Below are 14,723 nucleotides of genomic sequence, written 5' to 3'. Positions count from 1 at the left end.
TGTCTAGTGCTTCTTGCAAGGGAATGGCATTCGTTCACTAGCCATTCACCCTGATAAGCATTGTGGGAGAGGTGTAAGCCGCCATGATTTTATTTTGCATTATTGGACCTATTGTATCTTGTCAAGGACGGCTTTAAGAAATGCTCAACTAATCTGGTCAAATTCTTTCTTCGCATCTAAAGTTAATATGAGATCCAGTAGATGTGGAATTCCTATAGCCTGACGCCCAGGACATATAGTTTGGGGTCAAGGGCAACACGTTTTCATGTGTAGTTTGTCCTTGGGGCAAGTAGGCCCAACCCCCTGCAGCACAAACCCTTTGGCTGTCAGTTTGCAGTACCACATTATGGATCAGGGAAGGGCATTGTCTGCAGCTAAGGTAATATTTTTGTCCATGTTAATGCCGTTCAAACTTGTAGTTATGGTTCACTATTTGAAAGCTTTTATTATTAGGGTGAGCGCTCTAAGTAAATGTTGTAAGCTCTGACTGCACTACTGACAGTGTTTTCCAGTATAAAAATGTGTACACACGTTTTCAAAGTTTAGCAATATGAGGCTATGTGTAATGCTCCCCGAATGCTCTCTGATTTGATTTAAAAAGTTGCAGAAGCTTGAAAGCAAGATTGATGATTCTTTGCTTTCAAAATAAAATGTTCATAAAAAACATAAAAGCAGGAATTTTTTTTAGCCAAACTACTGTATAATTTCAGGTACCATTTCTTTGCAGCATCATTTAGTAACATGTGTTGATGCATGCTAGTATTTCCCAGAAATGTTATAATGGAAAAATCAGTGTAACCACTTTCAAGGAGATTATGGGAAACAAAAATAAGCAAGCATTGGCAAAGCCAGTAGGTATGAAATTGGTGGTCAGCTTTTTAGTTTTGTCAATGTGTGAATTGTTTTGGAAAACCTTATGGTGTGGGAGCTGCCTGGCCCTCACCATTAAAACAAACACTGGCAAAAGCAAAATAATATTTTGGGTCTCAAAAAGCAGACACTGCCACATTAGTTACTGGCACTGAACAAAACTACTTTGTGTGCCGATATGCTCCTTTTTATACAGCAGAATGCTGTCACTCTCAATGAAGCCAGTCGATACAGAGAGAGAGAGTGACAGAATTTTAATGAACGCAAAAGGTCATGGTCAACGCCAGACCAAATTAGGGGCCCATTTATTACAGAAAGTCTCAAAAGAGCACCCATGGTATATGTCCTTGCATTAAGTGAAGCTATACAGTTTTTGTGAATTCCCAAGAATTTAAAGAAGTAAAAAGAAATAGTACTCCTAGAAAATATTCGTGAACTGCATATTAGCACGAGTAAATATGCATGTGTAGATCTGCTCATGCGAAAATCTGAGTATTTGCACTTTTTTTTCCCAACTCTGGAAGAAGGTTTACATCTGCCATTGTCAGGAGTAAATTTACAACATTTCTCAGTATGGGAAAAGATTAGAGAAAAGTTGTTGAAAACCCTTCCAACATGCAAGTTAATAGGTTTGCACAGACTCAAAAGGGATTTCTAACCCTGGAACTATTGCTTACTCAGCCCCAGTATGTAGATCTGCGGAAACGTGGCAACATAAGGGGATTGCAAGCATTCAAACACTACTATGGTATGAGCCCTGGCATAATCAGAGAGGCTATATCAAAGCTCTTATATAATGATATTGCTGCCATAATTTATCGCCGCACCACATTGCACCAAAGGAACAAGTGGATTTTGTTACAGGACAAGTAGATTTATGAAGCAACCTGCCCATGGACAAGTAGCAATTTTATTAAATTCCACACCCCTGATGTAGGTCAAGTTTTTGGTGGCAGAGAAGGTGGGGGGTAGAAATTGGTACTCTGAGAAGCCACCTGCAAACCTGTTTTCTTCATATTGTATAGCTTCGCAGTTTGCAATCACACACAGTTCAGCTCCATAAGTGGCAGTATGAACACATTGGGATTTATAAATCTGCAGCCCAGATACCAATTGTCCCTCCCCCCCGAGGTTGGGGAAGACAGAAAAGAGAGCTGATTGCCTTAGAAAATCGCATTCAGCAATGTGCAATACCCGGTGTCCATGCTCCAGATGCAGAAAACATAACTCTCAAATATGGAAAGCCATTAACACTGGTCAGACGCTTTGCACCCATTGTCAAAGCGGGGGAGCTGGACACAACATGGGCAACACGCCATGATATGGGCCTTCGAGAAATTAGTGTGCAAGTCACAATTGGCCATAAGTTCAACAAAGGCAAATGCCAGAAGGCGCAGTACTTTGGGCGTATGCACCATAAGCACGGCGTCGTTCACATATATGAGTGTAGGTAAGCGACTCCCCTTAACGACAGGCACATCACTGGTAACACTTGCCAAAAAAGGGTGCAAATCATTAATATATAGAATAAATATTAAAGGTGACAGCACACACCCTTGTCTGACGCCCCTGTCAATCTCTATATCATTGGTGACATATCCATTGTCGCTAATTCTGACCCTGGATCTCATGTCTGTGTGCATGTATGCAAGAATGTGAACTAGGGAAGCATCCAAGCATCGCAATAGCAGCATTTGCCATAATTTGGATCGGTTGACACAGTCAAAAGCAGCAGTTAGGTCCATGAAAGCCAGGTATAGGGCCATTCGCTTAGCAACGGTGTATTTGCCTATTACCAGATTCAGATTTACACATCGCTCAATTGTCCCAATCTTGTTCCTGAATTCCTTTTCGGAAGGATGCAAGATGGACTCCACTTGGGCCCACTCTTGGACTCCATTATATATAACTCGCCCTAGAATCTTGACGGTGGTATCAATCAGCGCGATTGGCCTGTGTCAGCTGAGATCATCTCTTTTGCCCTTCTTGAACATGGGGACAATTAGTTGAAGTACACCATGAAACAGGCAATTCTGAATGAGCAAGGTTACTAAACATGTTAGTCAAAAGAGGGGCCCAAAGGTCAGTGTTATGTTTACACAAGTCAATCAGAACACCATCTGGCCCGGGTGCTTTTCCCCCTACACTTTGTGAGATGGCCTCTTCTACCTCAGCCACAGTTATCTTAAAATCTGCAAGTTTCCTTCTATCAATATTAAAAATATCCTTCATAGCAGGGGCAGCATATACTTTTCTGAAGTGGGCTTCCCATACTTCACTAATAATATGGCAGGAAACCGGGGAAACTGACAGTTTTTTACGTCTCATATCCGAGAGGATGGACCAAAAATGCCTGCCCTCTTTTGTGCAGACTGCCAGCGCTAATGAGTCCCATTGATCTCTTATAACTTCCTGCCATAGTTTGGCCATGGCAACCTTGTAGTGCTTCCTCAAAATAGTAAATAAGGCTTGATCTCTAGGCTTGTTCCCCAGTGCTATTCTCAAATCCCAATTAGCCACGGTGCAATCATGGTTGAACCAACCACGTAATTTATTAGGGAGCCACACGAGTTTGAGAAGGGCTCTTTTGATACTAGAGCAGAGATCACTGAATGCGTTCACAATATGTTGCACAGTGTTCTCTTCCACCAGACTTCCACCAATCTTATATTCTCTTTTAACACTACTTCTAGGGTTCTGACGGGATCACACATTCTCCATATAAACCTTAAATTATCTGTCAAAGGTTGAAGGTTACTAGCCCTAATCTCTATTATGCATTTTCCTGGGAACCAGTTAGATGGCCACTTCCAGAGGGTTATGATCACTAAAGATAGCTGGAACAGACCCATACATAAGCACCTCCTACAAGCTCCTTGTGATGAATATATAATCTATCGTGGATGGGACTCCTCCGCCTTTATAAGTTGGTGGGTTGGTGGTGACCTTCCCTGCAATTTCCATTGTATCCACTAGGTCAAAAGATGTTAATATAGTCTTCAACTCCAGGCTTCTTGAGTCCAGCCCACCCAGTATGGGGGCTGGAGTGTTTCAGCACGGAGGGGAGATGAACATTAAAATCGACGGCAAGACACAAATACAATGCATGACCTGCGGTAACGACCTTATCAGATAACTAAGTAAGGTGGTTGGACAGTTCTAAACAGTTTGGATGGGGTATTTTAAGGAAATCATTGTTATAAAAGTTAACCAAGTGAAGGTTAAGATGGGCTCGCCACTGCATCACCTGAAAACTAGGACTAGCCGTTTCCATCATGTCCACATGGCCACCTAGAGCTATGTTCAGCCACGCTGCCAGCCCACCAGCTGCTCGACTGCAACACTATTTAGTAGCTGGGGCACTACCTCCCACGTCTCCTGCAACATGACAATATCATAACTCTTGACAAATAATAGCCAATCAGGCAGGCACAGCTTGAAGGGGAGCCCGGCCACATTCCAGCTCACAATTCTTATTGGACTACTTTGAGAAGGAGGAGGAACAATAGTAAGGTTAGCGACCCTGGGCGAGCTGGGCAGAAGCTGCTCAGGGGCCACAGCCACTGACAGTCATTCTACATCTTCCAGACTGTTGAATACTTCAAATCTGTTTATGCAAGGTAATGGATACATTTCCCAGGGGGAGGCGGGTTGAAAAAGTGGTGGTACTGCAGGCTTGTAAAAATAGCCGAGGGGTAGCAATACAATCTGGGAAATCTCTGTTTCAAGATATAGCGTATAAGCATTGGGGACCTAAAATATACCACAACACAGTCAACTGATATGTCCTTATGCTCCTGTCCCAACCTTGCTACCCTACGCACCATAATAATGTACTCTGCTTTCATAGTATCAAGGTACATATGCCAATTTAACCAATGAACAGTTTTGTTCTTTAATTGCTCCCAAGATTCTACAGAGCTCGTCTTCAATGGAGGAACACCAGCAAGTACCAGCACAAATGGGCAAGCTGTAGGTGGAAAATCCATTACCCTCTGCAAGATGATTTGTTACTAAGATGGCCCCCTTCAGGATCAAACCCACTTCTTCGTGTCACACCCCAAAGAACTCAACAGTATAATTATCATACACAACAATCAAAGCAACCATTCCTGAACCATCTATGGTTGATCTCTGTCCTTGTGGATAGCAGTTTGAAGCCCCCAGTCCCTGTTGTATCTGACATCGCTACAAGACTTTGTGAGTCATGTGACTCTGTATCAACCCATCACCAGTCACCATATGTAGGCTGTAAAGCAGGTAAACTATTTAATTCAGTGTTTCTTACCATTTTGACTTCTGTGGACCCCCACTGAACCACACTTGGAAGCCAGGGATCCCCCTAAGCAATTTACATGATTTATACCTCAAAATAATACACCAAAATAAAAAAATAAAAATACATTGAACTAATTAATAAATTGTGATTTTTCTTTACATAAAAAATGCCAAAAATGCAATTTTTATTTTAACGAGAAAGTTTGAGTTTTCCAAACTTTAGTTTTATTTTAAAATATGAAGCAATATGCTAGACACTAGCATATATCTTTGTGTTTTGTGATCCTAATGCATACGCTCTGTCGTTGCATGCCAGTGCTTTAATTGAGGCCACCAATTGTTCAAATTAGATTGCACTTGCTGTACCTGGGTTAGTGCCACTATTCATGATGGGTATACCAACCTAATTGTTAGTCTTTAATTTCAAATTCTTTCTCATTTAACGTTTTTCACTTTTTTATGCATACATAAAAATATCATTTAATTTTCTAAACAGTCATGGACTCCTAAGTAGGTGTCGCAGAACCCCTTGGGTCCACGGACCACAGGTTAAGAATCACTGTTCCAATTGAAGCAAGGTTATCCCTGGGACCCTTATTATTCAAGACTGAAAATGTTAACACTTAACCTTCAGGAGCCCCTGAGGGGCAGTCAACACAGCTCAGGTTAACAGGAGGCTGCCTACAAAGAGACGCTTCCAGGGACTACGGTGTCACGTGACAAGCCCTCCCCATTTCACTCTCTCAGACTCTACATAGACCCCCTGGGCTAGGATGTTCGCTGTATACTTTACACTTCCTACCAAAAGATATGTAATACCATACCTCCATGGGTAGAGGCATGCCCATCCTCTAGGTGTGATAAGGTCCCCACCCTCACCATATGTGTCCCATCATTGCACTGGTCTATCAGGCATCAAGTGCCAATAAGGACATATCTGTAAAATTACAGCACGATCCACCATAGAGTGTTATTTCCTGTGTCATGCTAACTCCTACCAATTCCTAGGGCAACCACTGTCTTATGGATACTTTGCTAATGTTTTTTAATCAAAGTGCTGAACAAGAGTAACTTCATAAACAAGTTTGCGTACAGTAGTACTGGTAGCTCTTAGGTACAAGTGGTAAACACTTGCACCTACACATAAATACTGGCCAATACCCTCAAGCTGCACCGGGATACTAAGAAAAGGCCTCTATGGCTGCCCAGTCAAGTAAGTGGGTCGCAGAAACTTTAAGGGGGCTTGGAAGAGGTGAGAACCAGTCAGAGCCCTACACTTCTTTCAGTCGCATTGTGTTGAAAGGAGTAAAAATGTCAGCGAGTGCAAGACAGGTGCCAGTATCCTGCCCTGAAAGTAGGGACCGCGCCTTTGAAATTGGGGCAGGAGGTAGCCCTCACCTAGGGAGGGCTAAGGTTTTAAATGATCCTAATGCCATCGTCCACATACAGCTGAGTCATCACTTCCTACCTCCCCATGCAGATCTGGCACCAAGGAGCCCTCCAATTAAAGCTCCTGAACAAGTCACTCTGCCTTGTTGTACCTTGTTGTAGTGAGCCACTCGGCCACTATCTGGGGTGACCTAAGCCCTGGATGTAATTGCACATCTCCCTCTGGCCGGCTGCGCCCAGAGAATATAAATAAAAGGGCCGGGGACCACACGTGGCCTTCCACCCACACCACGAGACCTGTGTGCATGTGTTTTATTATGTGGCTGGTACTGGACCCGTCATCTCTGTGACTTCAACTGAGAGCTGGCACACTTTGTTCTTAGTGTCTGGCTCTGTCTTTGCCCTTGTACCGTGTAAAGAAAGCTCTCATCTGTATCCCCCTGTTTATACCGTGGGTCTATCGCAGTCAGCACTATTAAAATATTTATTCACGTACATATGCCAGCCTAAATCCATGTACGGCTTCTAAGATACGTGCACACACACCCTCGTGTTTCCCTTCATGTGTGAGCAAAACTGTATGGTTTATGTGCACGTTACTAGGTGGTTGTGAACTCCTTCGTGCGTACGTGCAAAAACACATATATGACTGAAACTCTGCATATCTACACACAGGCGTAGGCAGTTCTGACACCCGCATACATGCAATTATGCTTGTGGGGATCAACTTGATCTTGTACAGTGTCTCAGCATTTGTATAACATATGAAAACGTAGTCACTTACAGTAAACATACGTTGAGGTAGCAGCTGGTTTGTGCAGTGAGTTTAGAGCACATTTTTAATAAACTGCATTTCTCCTTTCTTTGTGCAGAAAGCTTTGATACGACTTTGGGCTTTTCATATTCTTATTTTCCTGAGTCCTCAACTTCAGAAGTGATATTACATTTAAAAACACAGTGGGAACCTGGGCTTTTGTTGCAGTACCCTCTGCCCCCACACTTTTTGATGCAACTTTATGAAATGTACCGGGTCCATGCTAACCAGGTTTCCAGTACCAGAGTTCTTTCCCTACAACTGTACCACAATTGGCACAACTTCAGCAGCCCTGTAAGACCCTAGTAAGTGGTACTCCTGGTACCTAGGGCATTGGGACTGAAGAGGGTCCACTAGGGCTGCAGCACAAATTGTGCCACACTAGGGACCCCTCATCAAGACCATGCAAGCTGCCATTACAGGCTGCGTTTCTTTGTGCAGACAGAAGTGAAGAGTCGACATAGTACACACTCCTGTGTGCCATGTCCATAGACACAGCATGAGATATAGGTAAATCACACCTACTGCAGGGCTTCCAACACTAAGGCAGGGTGCACTATATCATATATGTGGTCATATCTGCCTGAGCTGAGAAGACCCTGCAATATCCAAATCCATTCTTGGATACTGTTAGTGCGCAGGGAAGCCATAGCGAGTACATGGGCTGGACACCAATCATGAGTTCTCCAGCACCATGATGGCTTCGCTGTACCCACAGATGTTTTGTACCAAACATCTCGTCTTAAGAAACCCACACTGATGACAGGGTTGGATTTATTATTAAATGCACACAGAGGGCATCCTAGAGGTGTCCCCCGAAAACCTACCAACTACTGGTGGGGTTTCTGACTAGTCTCAGTCAGCCTGCCATCACCAGACATGCTTCTGACCTCATGCGGGGGGAGAGCCTTCGCTCTCGGACCGGGAACAGTGCCAGCTCTGGGCGGAGGTGCTTCAAGCCTCCTCCAGGCCAGAATGGCATTCCAGGGAGGGAAGCTTTAAACGCAATGCCGCCTTTGTAATGCAACCCAGGCGTCTCCGGTTAGTGGAAGATGCCAACCCACCTATCCTGCTCCACTTTTGGCGGGAGGGCAGCCGGAAAAATTAGTTAGATGAGGAGGTGTGCCCTCATTCAGCCAGCACCACCCCTAAGGTGGGTAGGGGTGATGTGGAACCCACTTTTCAAATTCCTCCATCTTGTGTTAGAGGGAATTAGCCAACCAGGGTCAGGATTATGCCCAACTGAAGTTGTATTAGAAGGGTGTAGTCAACCTAAAGGTAATTAGCTCATTGGCTACCACCTGGTACTCCCTTTAATGCTCCTAAATTTAATATTTAGGTGGCACCCATGGGCCCTGAACCTCAGATCGTGCCGACCTAGGAAGAAGAAGGACACCGAAGACCTGCAAGGAGAAAAAGATGTGTGACTAAACTGGTGCCAACCCTGCCAGTCGTCTCTGACTCCTGCACCAAAATTGACTCGCCCTGCAGCTGTACTCCAGAAACCCAGGAGGCCTGCCTGCCTTTTACAAAGAACCAGGAACTCCCTTGGATTGGTGGAACCAGTCCCCTGCACGTTGCAGCCAAGTCCGAAGTAACAAAGTGCTTGCCGCTGGATCTGACGAAGTTGTGACCCACAGGAAAGTGGCAAGAGCACTCCAAGAATGGTAGCTGGCTCTCACCGACGTTCCGAGCCCCTACCTCACTCCCAACAACCTCCAGCCTGTGTGGTCCCTTTCAACTTCATATGCCACAGCCAAGGTTTATTGGTAGCCAGTCTGGCCTCCAACCCCTTCAGTCTCCACTCCAACAAGAGGGCGCTCCACAGCACCTGCGACTGACATCGGAAACGACCCCTGCTCCTGTGATTTTGACTCTCCTGCTTGGTGGCGTTGATTGTGTGGCAGAAACTGTCTTGGCACGACTGTCGTTTGTTGACGGACCGACCGAGGCGCATCTTTTTGCCCACCCGCCCCGGGTGACCCATATTTCCACGTGTCCCTGCATCCAGCATCCCTGGGGAAGGTACTTGAGATCTGCCTGTTCCACTCAGGTCCTGGGACACGAAGGACCTCTGCACTGAAAGAGTAGAAACAAAATCCAACCCCAAGTGCCCGCTAGCACCACATGCATAACGAACCTTGAGGGGGCCCCCCTGTAAAGTAAATGGAGGGGCTCCCGCTCCAGATTTCATCTGGAGCTCTAAGTCCAAAGTACTGTGCTGAGTGGGACCCCTGCAGCTCGGGCCCCCCTGCGCCACAGGGGCTGCGGGGACTTGTGTTACGCCACTGGCTAGCACAAGACTTGCAAAAGCCTGAGTGCTTTTACTCCCTACGCGATGGTCTTTGATTGACGGTCCTGCCCATCACCCGATTCCCCCATTGCCTGCTATACTAAATTGTTTGACTGTGATGCAGGGTACCGGCGTGTAATCTACATTGACCAACACAGTAAATACTTGATGGTGTTTAAGAATTTTCTACCTCACCTGTTTTCTACTGCATCTTCGAAATGCTCTTGACTAATCGTACTGATTTTGGTTCCTAAAATATATATAACGATACTTGTTATTTTTGCAAATTGATCTCGGATTTATTCTTGAGTGTGTGTCTCATGTTTTGCCTCTGTGAGTACAACAAATGCTTAGCACTACCCTCTAATAAGCCAAATTGCTCACAAACACTACCGTAAAAGAGAGTGTTAGTATTATCTACTTGTGCATCTATAAATCAATTCGGGACCCACTGGACTCAATGCACAGTGTACTTCTTTGTAGTGCACTATATAGAGAGCCAGCTTCCTACACACACACCAATAAACAAGTTAGTTTTACTGGCTTCAAATACATTTTATTGAGGTTTGATGTGGACGTACAATAATTACGATGCATTTGTGTTCCACGTAGTATACTGATTTAATATCTTCTTGTTATAGTTGGATTAAACCTAATCCCTCGTGTGTCGTACCAACCATTTAGGTGTACGGCGTACTTGGTGGAAATAACAGGACTCCAAGACCCTTCTGCACACATGAGCTTACTATCCATGGTACTGCCATGACTGACTGTTGCTCGGCTTAACTAAATTCCTTTGCACAGTTTTGCCTGGTAGGCAGAACAGGTTGGAACATATGTCACTGTGATGTGCATCCCTGTTCTGTCCTTGACAGCCATAATCCTCCAGTTGTTCAGAAATGTAAAGTTAGACAATTTACTAGGCACATTGATGCATGTGAAAATATGTGTGGTCTGCGAACAAATATCCGGGTATTTTTTTTCTCTCTTGCGCTTCTGTATCTCTAATCCTGAGACTTATATTGTGTACCTCCAGGGACCAAGGTAAATATGCAGCTCGTAATCGCACAAGTTCCATCACACATTATTGTTAATCGAAGATACAACACTGGGCGTCTTATGATATTAGACTGCCAGGACAAAACTATTATAATCTTGTGCTTCTGGGTCCTCTTAGAGATATGAAAAAGGCTTATGCTTGTTCTTTTATTTTAGCTTGATTTCTGATCAGTACAAGGTTGAAAGGACTGCATATCACTCTGCGTTCAAGAAGTTACTTCTAAAATGATGCACCTAAGGAGCCAGACACTGTCAGGCCCACTCCTGCATCGGTCAGACAAACCAATCACTCCAAACCTGCAGTCTGTATTCTTGACTAAGAAAAAAACACCTTGGAGGTGTGAACTTTTAACACCTGGATTTATACTGCCACACCAGCGATCAGGAAAATAGACAAATTCCTGACCTCACATAAAATACCCTTCTAGCTCGGGACAATAGATCCCACTGTTCACCCCTGCCATATACCAAGTCTCGATGCTACAGGAAGACTTATCAGCAGCCTCACTCAATGAACTGGCATAATTGAATATCTATAGGAGGCCCATCTCCTCTGTCCCCATTTCAGGGTCTAGCTCTCCTCCCTCTAGCTTCAGGAATGTCTGCAATACACTTCCACTGTCTGGGAAAATAACCTTACCCCATCTTATGCACATGGGCAGGGAGAGGGGCTTCCAAAATGCAACCCAATAAATCAATCAGTATTTTTAAAGTGCGACTGCTCACCGGTGAGGGTCTCAAGGCGCTCCATTACTCAAGGCCTCCATTACTCTGCTTCACTTAACCATGCAATTCATGTACCACATAGTACCATAACGAAACTTGAGGGGACCCTCTGTAAAGTACATGGAGGGGGGCCCCAATGCTCTGGAGCCAGTCAGGAGCGCTCATGCTAGGGGTCTGCCACCCACACACAGTGCGAGTGGAGGCCCCCTGGAGCTCGGGCCCCACCCACACAGTGGGGGCTGCGGGGCTGCAGGGGCTATTGTTACGTCACGGGCACCACACCGGCCACAAACATGTATCACATACACTTAGGATGTTGATACAGAGAAGACAGAGGTCCTCGTCCTTGGACCCTCCACCACCGCATGGGGCAGCTCCTGGTGGCACCCTGCCCTCGGAAACCCACCCACCCTGACAAACCACACCCAGAACCTCGGCATCATTCTACACTCCTCCCTCACCATGACTCTCCAGGTCAACGCCTTCACCTCCACCTGTTTCAACTCCCTCTGCCTCCTCCGCAAAACCTTCAAGTGAATCTCACCCGAAGCCAGAGAAACTGTCACCCACACACTCCTTACCAGCAGATTGGACTACGGAAACGCCCTCTAAGTGGGAATCAACAAATCCCTGCTACAGAAACTCCAGACCATCCAAAACACCACAGCCAGACTCGGCACCCGACGACATGAACACATGACCTAACACCTGCGAGACCTCCACTGGCTCCCCGTCGAGAAGAGAGTAACCTACAGGCTACTCACCCACGCCTACAAATCCCTCCACAACATTGGACCCAAATACCTCAACAAAAGAAACTCTTTCCACGCACCCAAAAGAAACCTCCGCTCCGCCGACCTCGCCCTAGCTATGACCCCACGCATCTGCAGAACCAGTGCCGGGGGAAGAGCCTTCTAGGTAGCAGCCAAAGTCTGGAACGAACTCCCAGTCAACATCAGACGCTCCCCCACCCTGCGCACCTTCAAAAAGAGACTCAAGACCTGGCTCTTCGACTGATCCGGAGCTGCACCCGCGCCCTTCCCCCAGCACCTTGAGACTCTCACGGGTGAGTAGCACGCTTTATAGGCCCCTGATTGATTGATTGTGCCAAAGTAACAACCTAGAATGGGTGAGGCAACAAAAGAAGTTATAAATCTTAATGTGCATAGCTGAGCAGCTCTCGGCAAGTGCCAAATAAATCATTTTAGTGAACGAGAAACACCCTGTAATACAGACTGGTGAGGGTAGATCATTAATGAAACTTTCCTTTTTCTGCACCACTTTGGCTTGTGCAGCATACAGACCCTCTACCAAGGTTGGAATACACCAGTCTGTGCTGCAAAGGGCCTCCATAGACTTGCCATGCAGTAGGCTGGGGCTTTTAATCTTTACATGATCTGTACATGTGCACTCTAAAATGTAAGCTGTCAGCACGAGCAAGGAGCACTATACATAAAATACTGTTAATGTCTCCAGCTTTCTTCCTCAGAATGATCTCAGAGAGTCTCTGCCCACTATACACTTTAAGCCCTACATGAATAAATTACCTTTACTTAAGTCTGATTAATTCCTCTCCTCTCTTTGGATCGACCCTCCCCACGCCTTTGACCCTCTGCATGCCGTTTGGTACCGCCTCTTCTCATTGGCATGCCTGTCTACCTTAATGTTGCTTGTTGTATTTCTGCACATGGCTCACGCCATATTTCACAGATCTATCTTTATTACCACCTTACCCCTGCAGCCGAACAATACCTAACCTCGGGCAGACGCTTTATCTCACCAACTATTTGTCTGGAACCACCCAGCCCCCACTAATGACCCCATCAAATTAGAATCACGCTAACGTAACACCACTCCAGCAACATCAAAACGAGGTACTGTACTGCCCTCGCCAATATTCGACTGCGTTTCGGAAACAGTAGGTTCCTAATTTTCTTCACCAAGCCTCGACTTTCAACACCTGCTTCACTAAATCTATTTATATTTGGTCAGCTCGTGCGCTCAGCTCAGCTGGCCGGCCTCCTCAGTTGTGCTTTTCAATCACACTGGAATTCTCCAGAAAACAGTGAGTACAAACCGAGCCCCTTCCCTGGACACCACCCACCACGCTCACGGCACCGGGGGCTGACGCCGTGCGCCCCGACAGTGCATGGACCAAAAGGGCTGGGTGGAAATCTGAACTACACTTCGGAGTCCCGAGACAGTGGTGCGGCACAGCTGTCTATGGCAGCTGTTGAGCCGGCACTACATACATGGTTATAATAATCCCAGTTAATCACACCACACACATTTCGAATACGCATTCGGTCAATTAACAGCTTGTCTGTCAGTCCCCAGTTTCTTGGAAAAAAATGTATTTTCGGTGTCGATGCTACCACCTGCCAGCTTAACGGATACAATAGTTATCTTTTGATATGCGCTATTTTATTCTCGGTGCTACTTAATACTTAATAAAATGGGTGGGCTCCGAGTTCTCTCAAATAGTGCAAAGAATGTGGCGAAAGAAGATACAACCCAAGTGAACAGCAATCAGTAAATGCTATTTTCACATTAATTTGCAAGGTGAGAGCGCGTGTGGAAGCAAGCCTCACCCGCTGGGCTGCAGAGCCCGGTCCCATTCAGCCCCACGCGCGGCCCAGCCCGCAGACGCAACCACTGCAAGTGGACAGAGATAGCCCTTACCTGATCTCGAGCTCGTCTAAGGCCTCCAGCAGGTGACTAGAGCGCACGGCCATGGACGTCGACCTGGCGAACTTGCCGCCGTTGTGCCCCTCCGTGGCCTTGGCGTGGATCTTTGCCTGGGCCATTCTGCGAATAATACGATGCGATGGGTGAGTTTAGCCTCCCGGCAGCTGAAGAGAAGTGAGATTATACCCACGAAACAACACGGCAGCGAGACGGCTTTCCTGCGCTTTCTGGTGGTTTCTCCCTCCTCCTGAGCTCCCCCGGCTGCTCCTGGAACAGACGAAAGCTGACAGATGAAACATTTCCTAAGAAGGGCAGAGGCCTCGCCCTCCCCTTCCACCGCTCTCCTGCTGCGGCCCGCACGGGCTGGAGAGCCGAGATTACACTCAGCTGGGGCGGGTGGCAGACACGGGCACTCGCTGATATGCGCGCAGCGGGGCGCTGCAGGCTTCTGCCGTCACAGGCCACCCCACACTCTGTGACTGTCCACACGACCCATGGAGTTTGCAAGGCGACTGCAGACAACTGAAACAATAATAAACGGTTATGCCTACAATTTTGTGGAATCTTGAAATTGGGTGAGATCTAAAATAACCAGGCCTGTGCTGT

At 46.2% G+C, this 14,723-nt stretch overlaps 1 protein-coding gene across 1 annotated transcript in view; it reads right to left on the bottom strand.

Annotated features, from left to right (window-relative positions):
• The window catches only part of BAG2 (BAG cochaperone 2), a 59,064-nt gene extending 44,564 nt beyond the window's left edge, over window positions 1-14,500 (bottom strand). The window contains exon 1 of the mRNA XM_085610888.1: window positions 14,112-14,500. Within this exon, the coding sequence (XP_085467014.1) occupies window positions 14,112-14,236 (125 nt within the window). The 5' untranslated portion in view covers window positions 14,237-14,500. The remainder of the gene's footprint in view (window positions 1-14,111) is intronic.
• Window positions 14,501-14,723: the final 223 nt, after the last annotated feature.

This window comes from Triturus cristatus, chromosome 6 (genome assembly GCF_964204655.1).
Source record: "Triturus cristatus chromosome 6, aTriCri1.1, whole genome shotgun sequence".
Taxonomy (NCBI): Eukaryota; Metazoa; Chordata; class Amphibia; order Caudata; family Salamandridae; genus Triturus; species Triturus cristatus.
The sequence above is the reverse complement of the archived record's forward strand: the minus strand, read 5'-3'. Positions and strand labels throughout refer to the sequence as shown.